Source organism: Papilio xuthus, unplaced genomic scaffold (genome assembly GCF_000836235.2).
Source record: "Papilio xuthus unplaced genomic scaffold, Pxut_1.1 DF825928.1, whole genome shotgun sequence".
Taxonomy (NCBI): Eukaryota; Metazoa; Arthropoda; class Insecta; order Lepidoptera; family Papilionidae; genus Papilio; species Papilio xuthus.
In genome coordinates, this window is record NW_013532721.1 from 2,566,092 (window position 1) to 2,577,021 (window position 10,930).

General features: G+C 34.5%; 2 protein-coding genes across 2 annotated transcripts in view; both read right to left on the bottom strand.

Moving 5' to 3' along the window:
* Positions 1-1,138: 1,138 nt before the first annotated feature.
* LOC106125044 (uncharacterized) lies at positions 1,139-4,241 on the bottom strand. Its single transcript, XM_013322130.1, has 3 exons — positions 3,297-4,241; positions 2,717-2,785; positions 1,139-1,210 (listed from the first exon to the last, which is right to left on the bottom strand). Exons 1-3 carry the CDS (start codon positions 4,239-4,241, stop codon positions 1,139-1,141), a joined length of 1,086 nt encoding a protein of 361 aa, XP_013177584.1.
* A 4,141-nt stretch (positions 4,242-8,382) lies between these two features.
* The window catches only part of RhoGAP93B (MyTH4 and RhoGAP_KIAA1688 domain-containing protein RhoGAP93B), an 8,249-nt gene continuing 5,701 nt past the window's right edge, over positions 8,383-10,930 (bottom strand). The window contains exons 14-16 of the mRNA XM_013322752.1: positions 9,786-10,026; positions 9,426-9,580; positions 8,383-9,314 (exon numbers count right to left, since the gene is read on the bottom strand). Coding sequence (XP_013178206.1) covers positions 9,090-9,314; positions 9,426-9,580; positions 9,786-10,026 — 621 coding nt within the window. The 3' untranslated portion in view covers positions 8,383-9,089. The remainder of the gene's footprint in view (positions 9,315-9,425; positions 9,581-9,785; positions 10,027-10,930) is intronic.

Consider the following 10,930-nt stretch of genomic DNA (forward strand, 5'->3'; position numbering starts at 1 on the left):
GCTCCGCGATCCTCCCGTCCGTCCGCAATGTGCGCGTGTTTAATGTTGCCAGGGCCAAGGGTCGTCGTTTGTGGTAGCCGGATCCGAACCGGGGATTCTTAGCACCCCCTGCCTCGTCGTCGCCCTGGTCGCTACCGTAACCAGGAACGGCGAGGCCGCCGGGTACTAGGGGCCGTGGTCGTTTTGTAACCATCGTTGGGAGGGTTGTGCCAATAATCGCCACGCTTGGCAGGCGGGTTGGCGATCGCAGTAGTTCCACCGTAACCTAGGGACGCTGCTGCCCGTCCTCCGGTGGTCTGGACGCAGTTTAACGACAATACCCGGGTCAAATAGTATCGGCTTTAATAGTATCGGAGCCTATTCAATGCAAGCAAACAAACAAATAATCAAGTATTTCCTCTTTATAATATTTTTTTATAATGGTTTTAATGATGTTTTTTTTTTTTTTTTTTTTATATCATAAGGTGGCAAACGAGCGAGCGGTCACCTGAAATCGCTGAAATAGCGAAGCGACCGCTACCCATAGACATACGCAACCGCATATGTGTTGCCTACCTTTAATCGACGGAGGAGAGGATGCACAGGAAGAAAATATTTTCCCTTTCCATGCATCCTCTCATCCGGAAAGTCCACTTCCACTTCCCATCCTTTCCTTATAAGAAAAAGGGTGGGAAGGGAAAGAGGACTAATTTTGGCCTCCGGGACGCACACTCATCAGACGAAACGCGGAATTGCTTTCACTTCACGCCTGTCTTCTGTGTGGTCGTGGTATTTCACCGGGCGAGCCGGGCCGATTCGTGCGAAGATGTTAAAGCGGGCTCTACCACTGACAAAATAATATTATATTATATAATATTTTTTATCTAAGTAGAATGCTAATTACCTATCTTTTAAATAATTATAATTCCTTTATAACTATCAAAACCACATCTTACAAGTTTTTTACGGACGTTCGAAATGTTGTCTGCACGGGTGCTCAACCCGTGAAAAACGTCAGAGTTCCATACATATTAGTAAGACTATTTTACGCCATGCGCAATTTATCATTGGAACATAGTTATTATAGTATAGGGTAAGGGAAAGAGGAGTGCAAAAGATTACATAATTGGTTTATTCATTTTATACATATGAAAATAATTTATAACGATGAAGGCGGATCAGTAACAAACTGAATGAGCATCACGAGGAACGTCACCACGGAGCGAGCGCCCTGCAATAGATAACATACAAGAAAGATAAATAAAACTTATTTCTTATGAATATTACGAAAGTAAGAACTTTTTGCCTTACAAGATTGACCTTGGACCTTACGATGTAGAGTAGCCATAGCGCGCCCTCAGTCAGTTTGTGTTAAAACTTTTCGGTGGTCAATTACTTTTGTTGGTTTTGGTGTACATTACGCTCGGTAGGGGCGCTGCACAAATTTTAATACAAATGTTGTCAATGCCGTTACGGATATTTTTTTACGAATTTTCGTGCTAGGCTCTCTGTGTGGGTAAGCGGCCAGTGCCAGTAGCTTCCTAGTAGGGCAGAGTTTTAGACAAAACCGTAGACATGATCAGTTTATACCTCACCTCTGTTATAAGTAAGTAGTCCAGCTTATACAAGCCCCGAGCGGTGAACACGGGAATTTGGTGCAGTAGTTGTAGAGACAACTGCATTGCCTGCAAGTTGAGGTTTTATTCCAAACGGTCCGGTCGTTCAACTTTGCCTGACAGTCAAGTACGAGTCTTGCAGCAACGAACATTTTGAAGGCTAATTAAAAGCTGTGCCGAAATTAATTTCGGTTTATTTCAAACAACGAAACAATTTCATATCTCAATGCTTTTTTGAACTTTGCACTTTTTAAAACATACATGGGTTCTGTTTTTGTTACACATTTGTTGCAATATTAAGTACGTGGAATATCTTTTTTCTCATGAAGCACTTTCTTTCTTATGATATTGTTTTTTAATGTGTCGTAAGTAAATGAAAGAGTGTGCTTAGCGTCTGAAAGTGTGCATTCAAATATTATCTAAAAATTACAAAACAAAGGGCCTAACCATAACCTTTTATTACAATGTCACCGGCGATCAAAGGGTTAAAACACGTGTTTACTTAAATATTGTCTAACTGTATTGTTGGTGTAATGCAAAAAAAATCTAAAACTACTATTATTTTGTAAATTCCAGCCACCGTAAATAATTTGAATATTTTTTGTTTTAGGTATAATGGCCACTAAAAGCAAAGCAAGGAAATAATTTATCACCGATTTTAAAAGCAATATAAATAATTAGGCTACGTAATATAAAAAAATGTTAACATAATATATTAAAAGTATTTATTATAATTATTATATAGCTGGAATTTAAATTACGTAAAATGGTTTACATATGAGTAATTATTGTTTGTACATGACCTAACTGTTGGACTTGTTTCCTTTTAATACGAGGATTCATTCATTTTATTAATGTCTTACTAAAGTTTGTATATGTATGTATGTACATCGCTCACGCCCAATATCCATCGACTTAGTCATCCACGCTCATCGGCAACAACTAATTTGATTTGAAGAATTTTTCTTAAAATTCTTCAAATCTCCTATCCTCACCAAAACTATCATTCCTCACTTTTGCAACATAAAATCTAATCACAATATCTTTATTCATCGACCCTATAATATATGTATGTATATTATTTTATGCAAGAACACAAAAAAATACAAAAAAGAAATTACCTCAGATGTTATAGCAGTACTGACATTATTGTTAATAATCTCATGAATAAGAAATCCTGTAGCTTTAGCCTGGAAATTGAAAATAAATATTAAAATATAGCAAGTATAATGAGTAAAAACTTGTTTAGCCGTTTGTATATTAGTTTACGATGTTAAATATTCTCTTTCTGTGAATCCCCTCCTCCGTATATCAAATGAAAGCAAGGCATCTGCAATTGTGGATGTCCAAGGGCAACGGACGCTTGGCTATTTCAGCGATTTCTGGTGGCTCGTTTGCCACCTTATCATATAAAAAAATGGCTCATGAAAGTTTACACATTTAATGTAGAAGTAATGATTTTAGATGTACTTTCATCAGGTGGGATCGTGGTTAACCATTAGCTTATTCAATATACAGATTTTTTTTTGCGAGATATATGATAATAGACTATTGTCTATTGTCATATATACTATAACTACGAGATGTATGGCAGCTACATATATAGCTATATGTAGCTGCCATACATCTCGTAGTTTCATTTTTAATGAATTGTAAAAGGAAAAATATATATAAAAGGAACGCTAAATATCAAATAATTACCTCAGCTACAGTTAATTCGCATAGACATACGAATGCATAGATGACGGCAATGCCTACAATGATATGCCAAAATACATAGACTAGGAACGCGCAGTACCTCGGCGCGTCGTAGAACAAACCAGAAGCAGTGGCTTCCATTAAGTAGAACAAGTTCAGTGTTATCGTAATCAAACAAAAGAACATGGTAAATACTAAAGCCACACCATATATCTTGTTTGAATTCTCTGTACTTTCATACAAAGTACTAACAATGTTAGCGCATGTCTTTATTTTCTCACACACGCACTTTTCTTGTAGCTGCAAAGCTTTATCTTCGTTCCGGGCTCGTCTCTCTCGAACAAAAATATAATATTCATGTGAATTCTTATCTTTTATCGCCCTAAGAATTTTGTTCACGGTTTTATATCGCTCCTTTACCATCATCAAATAAAAACAATAATGATTAGCAATCGTCAACATCAACATTTCGATATACACAATATTATACATTTTATTCCAGGGTAAAGGAACATTAAGATCTTTCAGGATCAGCCATAATGTCCACATTTTTACCCCACTTAATGCCATTTGAATTAAAATCACTATCAATCCAACTAAAGATGTCTGAAATTGCTTTACCTTTTGGAACAACCGATCAAAGGTTTTATCGATATTGGCAAATTCTTGTGGTTCTCCAATACTTTTGCTCAAATCGAATGGTATCTTCCACATAAGAAACAGTACGTACAGAAAAGATAAGATATCTTGTATAGAATCTCCATATTGTTTTAATTTTGTGTCGTACAAAAGTCTCAAGATAGTTTGTCCTTCTATATAAGAGATGAATGAGGAATAAAAGTATACACTGTGCCAAATTACAAAGCACATTAAGCCAACATAATTAAAACGATACTCAATTTTTTCTCTGACTGAATTAGTATTAACAGTATAAATAGTAGTTCCCATTAGACTCATCAAACGTGGCACGAGATTCATATATTGAATATTTCTCAACATTTTTGGTATAACTTTGAAATACACCGACATAAAGAACTTGATATTTGTTAGACTATAGTTTGAAAACGTGCTTGTAATCCAAGGATTACAGGTGCTAAAGGAATTGACGTATTAAAATAATGCTGCGTAATTAACTTCGTCAGACTTACGGTGTAAAAGGTATTATTAAATAATTAGAGCAAATGGATCGTCATTTGAAGTATAATATATTGAATGTATAATAAATCTTGAAGAGAGCATTCGTAATACTATTAAGTCACCCATAATAAAAGTATCTTGTTGGATTCTCCTGGAAACTCCAAAAACTTACAAATGAATTTTCATACAAATAGGAGTTACGAAATAACGATTATTGTTTTGAAACACGAAATAGTAGTAGGTACTCTAATAAATTAAAAAAGAACTGGTACAAATAAACAAAACAAATAAGGGTAATAATACTTTAGTAGATAAATAAAACAATCTTATGATATCGCAATTATCCAACAGATATTTAGATATTTTATTCTTGAAAGTTCATTTACATTGGTAACCTACATTATTGAACATCGTAGGCATTTCTTATCTAAATTAACAATGAAAAGTTAGGCGTGTTATATACAAAGGTTTTAAGTATAATTCAAACTATCTTTTTGTATTTATAAGCGCTATACAACTTTACAACAACTTTTTAACCGCAAACAGTATTACTTCGACATTTAAACAGTGAATAGCTGCATAATTTAAGTGCTTTGAAAATAACGGAACCAACTTAATGAAATAAAAAAAAATTCGATTACCTTTAATATTTCATCTCACCCCAAATTCCTCGTTCAGATTTATTATAAGTTTATACGAAATTTATAAGATTATACGAAATCTAAATTCGAAAAAAAATTCTACGTTAAATACAATTCGGTAGACACATAAATGTATTAAATTCAATATGTTGCAATTATAAAAAATAGTTTTAAAATTTTAATTAAAGAGATTCTTTTCCACTTTACATTATTATGGCAAAAAAATAGAACACATGCATTAGTTCTATATGGTGAGGGAAATATGTTAAATCACATGACTAATATGAATTTGAGAAGTAATGTCAATAAAAATCATTATATTCAATCAGAATTTTACTTTTACAAGGAATTATTTATAATTGCAACACTGATGAAACTTTTAAATTATTAAAAATGATAGTTTACACCATAGAGGCAGTGTTTAAGCCTCGTTTACATAGATATGGCACAAAGTAAATTGTAACACATTTGTTACGGTAACACTGTTATAATACTAGGTCAAAACTGCACATCGACCATAGGAAAGAGACTTCATTGCTACAATATGATCTTTATAGTTTCAACGCATAAATTACATTCAAATGATTATCGCTTTAGAAGTGGCATTCTACCACAAATCCTCACTGTACATTTAAAACCGTTAAAGCTTATCCATTTCAATAAACATTTGCTTAAGGAATATTCGTAAATACGTTCCACATTTATATACACAGAGCAAAGGCCTCTATTTTTTTCACTAAATTTATATCACTATACTTTAAAATTAATCTTTTTTTATTTTTAACCAAATTGAAAAATAAAAAAAATTGCAAATTAAATTGAAAAAAAGATAATTATGCACTCTCCGTGAGCATATAAAAAGTGACGAAAAAACTTTGATTAGGCGGAATGTAGTGATGGAATAATTGCCATTTAGTTCTTATAACGAAATTCGAATTAAAAAAAGAAAAAAAATATAAAAAAATAATTATTTACAACAGTAGTTGTGTGTTGAGTAAAGTTTAATAAACTCTAAAGAACTATTTTGTTTCATAAAAGGAGATCATTAATTTTTGTATGGACCTTTAAATTAAATTAAATTTATTAAATGTCAAATAACTTAAAAACCGTGCATCTGACAGATGGAGTTAGGTTTTTTGATGTTTCAATCTGAATTTTGACATTTGCTGCCATATCTTAAACTGTTAATTATTTATTTTTATTGCTTTTTTTGTCATCTTCTTTCACTTTAAACTTAACATGCTGGCGCTTTAAATTTACAAAAATAAGGATTTGGCATATTATTAAATTTTGATTTTTTACAATGCATTATTTTTTTTGACAAGTCATTACAATAATGTAAGCCCAAAAATGATCTCCTTTGATTTGAAAAAAAAAACCAAAATGACAAAAGAGTTTAGAGCAAAGCATCAAAACAGTAAAAAGACAAAACTAGGTGCTGGATCAGTCTGTTACAAAGGTACAAAATAAAACGGTAATTCATACTTTAGGTGCCAAGATACAAATGTAGACGCGGTAGTTCTTTAAAAAAACAGTAAGCGAGAATAAATGACGTTACGAAACATTCCACAAAAAAATCTTTAAAAAAATAATAATTTTATAACGAAAAATTATCATGAGATTACCTAAAACAGATATTTGGTAATTTGAAATATTACGACTAAGTTTGAAATAACATGTCAACTTCATTTAAAATTTGTGTTGAAAAAAGTGTTTGTCACAAAATGAATGATTGTAAAAAAAAATAAGGAAAATCATAAACCTTGATGGCATGAAGACAATAATAATGAGACATTTTGTAAAACAATTATCTATTGTTGAAATAATGAATTCTGATGCGTAATAACCCCATACCTTCATTACCTTGTCAATGATAGGGATAAAAAGTGAAGGGGATAAAAAAATTAAAACAAATTACCTCACCATTAGCGGCTTTATACAATGTTTTCAACCAAAGCCTAAACAGTATAAAAAGCTTGGTGTATTTGTCATATGACTTTATAAAATAAAATACTCGTTTTCATTTGTTTATTGGTTGGTGTAAATTAAAAAAAAGAATAAAAATCGATATCAGATTGCGCGCGTAAATTCCAAAATATTACCGGCAAAACAATTTTTCTCGTACTATATTAATATTATATTTCCCTTCACTCTATCTTATATTTTATATATTTCAGATTAAACTTTGAAATTCGTGTAATGAAATCGATGTATGGACTTACAATATTTAGTTCTTTTGTAATGGAACAATGGTAGTATTATCAATGTAACAGTATTTTGCAACGTAATTTTTATAGATTATACATCTGATTAATAAATTTGCTTCCATATTTTATTTTTCAAACAGCATGGATATATCGGTTTGGTAATTATTTACTATGCATATATACATTTTTACAGAAATCTACATATAGTATATTGGAGCTTTAATATTCCAAATCCAACGCAACCAATCTACATTATGCAAACATAGCAATGTGTATTTAAAGAGTAAGATAATTTCTATCGGATCGTAGATAACTATAGCATGTAAATGTATTTAAGAGCTCCAAAATTTTTTCATTTTTTTTACATTATTCATTTAGAATTTAAACTATTTAATTAAAGAGGCATTTTAAAGTGAATTTTAATGTTCTATGTTTATTTGTGGAACTCAACTTTTTAAATATACATTTTCTAACATAGTGCGAAATATTTTGATACTTGGATTATAATAGTGTTGCTATTTCAAGGCAATCAATAGCTCTCTATATCTCATCGCGCATAGCATTCAATTACGTCTGCTTTATAACAATAATTTCTGATCTAAAAATAGCAAGAATCGCAACTGTGAAGTTAGGAATATTCAATAAATATTTAATATTTTTCTATATTATCTCAGCATGTCTATATGTAAATAGGTTTTTTTATATACTATTACATAATAGTAACTTTGTTTTTGACCACTCATTCGTAAACCACACATCTATTGCTACATCCGATAAGGCAAGCGTCGTAAATCATAATGCAATTTCTATATCGATACGTATTAAGGGAAAAAATATAAAAAAAACAGTTGAATAATAGCTGCCATTAAGAAATAAAATACACAAATCAGTCTAAAGAGAGATCGAATAAAAAACAAAAAAACTAATTCATATAACTCACAAAAGATTCCATCAATTATGTTAATAGTTCTCAAGTTCTAAGTAATAAGATATAGAAATTGCACATCATTAAATTTTCATGTCAATAACTTTTATAGTTAAACGTAAAAACCTTATTTGTAAACAGATTACTTAGTTAAATTATAGAAAAAAATTATATAAATGCTTATTGTGACGATAATGACAATAAAATTGTGATATGATTGCGCTCGAGTCCGATCAAAAAAATGCTATTCGAAGGACAAACGCACAGATAAAATATAACTACGAAATTGCTCCTTCACAATTCCCTTTAATTTGTAAGAAACGTGTAGCAAATACTTGAGAAAATACTTCACACCTTATTGTTTATTACTATTAAGAGTCGGTCCACTATATAACATGTGATTAGGGCATCCACACACGACATACCGAAAGTGTGTACTTATAATTGTATAGGAGCAATCTTAAAATAAATTAACTGCCATTCATTCACACACAAACAAATATCAACTAATATAACAAACAGACGACGCTCCGTAACAACTCCGTGCAAACATTGCACATTCACTTTTGTAAAGCTTCACATCTAAAATATTAATTTAAAAAAAAAATCACATCTCATTAAATATCTTTGGATACAACCAAGTAAAAGTAAGATATATAGCGTACAAAAATACAAAAAATATACAAGAGAATGTCCAAATATAATCGGAGTATAGTTAACCTAGATGCGTGCGTCCTTAACTCACGGGTCAATTGGAACGAGACAGACTAGACACAACATGTCGATATGGTACACATTCAAAGGTCCTCTCCGCACGACCGACTCGCTAGAAGTCGGTGTCGGGTACTGCAACAATGTTGTTGTTGCAATAGTTGAGATTCGTCGGTCACAGAAGATCCTGCACGTGCGAGGTGTCGAGGTTTGTGATGAGGGTCTTGAGGAAGGTCATCTCCTTGCGGGCGTTCTCGAGGATGACGCGCGGGTCCTGCGAGGTGCAGCGCAGGCAGTTGGGCGCGAACACCATCGCCAGGTTGGCAGAGTCCATCTTGGTCTGACTGACCACCTCCGGCGCGGTGAATTGTTGCAGGAAACTTATTAAATATGTGAGAACCTGAAAATTATTTAAAAATTAATTTATGTAACAAAATGCTTCAATTTCCAAATAATTACGACATTCTCTTTCCTTCTACGAAAGTGGATAAATTAGTGGTGATGTACGTACGAGTCTGTTGAGCGCGGGCAGGCGCTGCAACGCGCGTGCACAGGCGGCGAAGTCGCTGCCGGCGGCCACGCAAGCGCCGTACAGTGCGTCCGGGATCAGCGGCTCGTACAGTTCGCGGTACCACAGCTTCAGTAGGCTGGCCGGCGCGTGCGCATCTGATATAACATACATATACATTAAATAAAAAAAACAACTTCCACCGAAAATGAATAGATACCTAGATCAAGAATATAGATAGATCACAGTATGTTAGGTTGCATGGCTTCTGAATCCACTTCACTAGCATATTATTCATCTCAATCAGTAATCTCTCTCGGATTATTTACAGTGGAAAATTCTGTATAGATTAGAATAATTAACCAGTCAATGTAGAAGCGTCGGGTAGCTCCCAGTTGTCGATCTTGGCCTTAAGGGCATTAACTTCGTCGACGTCAGCGGAGACGCGGAAGATGCCCTCGGTGTCGCGGCCGCTGAGCGCCAGCACCTGCTGCGACAGCGCCACCTGCACCCACGGCAGTTGCCGGTGCGGGAACCGCTCCTTCTGCAGCGCCATCACCTCCGCCAGGGTGTTACCGAACATCGACTGACGGAAGATCTGGATCTGAAAAGGATTAACACGCATACAGCGTTATTAAAATAGGGAACAAAGGAAGAACAATCTTCAATGAATACCTTAATATGGTACCACGATTCTATTCTGTGTGCAACTAAAAAAATTGTGATTAGGCTTTGATTTCAAATATTTCATCACGCCACCCACATAACAATGTTAATTTTAAATTTACCCTAGCTTGGTCTATGTCTTCAGTGCTGGGTTTTCTTGGCTGCCGCTTCCCGCCAAAACCGATTCTTTCTAAACGTTTACACGCCACTCCGGCATAGTGCGATACTTGAACGTGGATCGGCCATTTACCAACCTGCAAATAATTTATTGCATTCATCTGTCTTCAACATAGAAAAAATACTACTTGCCTTTCTAAAAGTTTTATTATTCGTAATGATCTACACCAGCAATCGTTTTAGTGAAACAGAATTTGTAAGCTTGCACCGAAAGAAAAGATAGTTAAATCTTACTTCCGGGAAGGCATCAGCGAATGCGGGGTCTCTGTGCCTGTTAACGTAGTTGGTGAGTGCGGGCTGGAAGGCGGGCGAGGGCGGCACGAAGGCGAGGCACACCGCCAGCAACTCCCAGCCGCGCAGCAGCGAGTCTCGTAGCGGGTTCTCCGTCGTCTGCCGGCACAGCTGCACGTACAGCTCATCGCGTAACCTGCACGTTTGAATCACACAATAACTGTAGTCTAATACAAACCAAATAAAATGTCATTCATTAAGCTTTAATTATAACAAAATGTACTAACTTTTCATTGGTAAATGTGGCATGTAATATATCCTGGGCGACGGAGTTGAGCGTCATGCCGGGGCGCGCCTTGCGGTCTCCCATGTAAATCTGCACGAGTCGGAACAGATCGATGGCTGCCTTCTTGTGCGCCTTGTCCCACTCCGCA

What these genes read in the sequence shown, in the direction of transcription:
- LOC106125044 (XM_013322130.1), bottom strand. Translation starts at nt 4,241, where the DNA reads ATGGGAACTACTATTTATACTGTTAATACTAATTCAGTCAGAGAAAAA. An exon ending in GCGAATTAACTGTAGCTGAG is followed by an intron (nt 2,786 to 3,296) that starts GTAATTATTTGA and finishes TTCAATTTCCAG; the next exon opens with GCTAAAGCTACAGGATTTCT. An exon ending in GTACTGCTATAACATCTGAG is followed by an intron (nt 1,211 to 2,716) that starts GTAATTTCTTTT and finishes TATCTATTGCAG; the next exon opens with GGCGCTCGCTCCGTGGTGAC.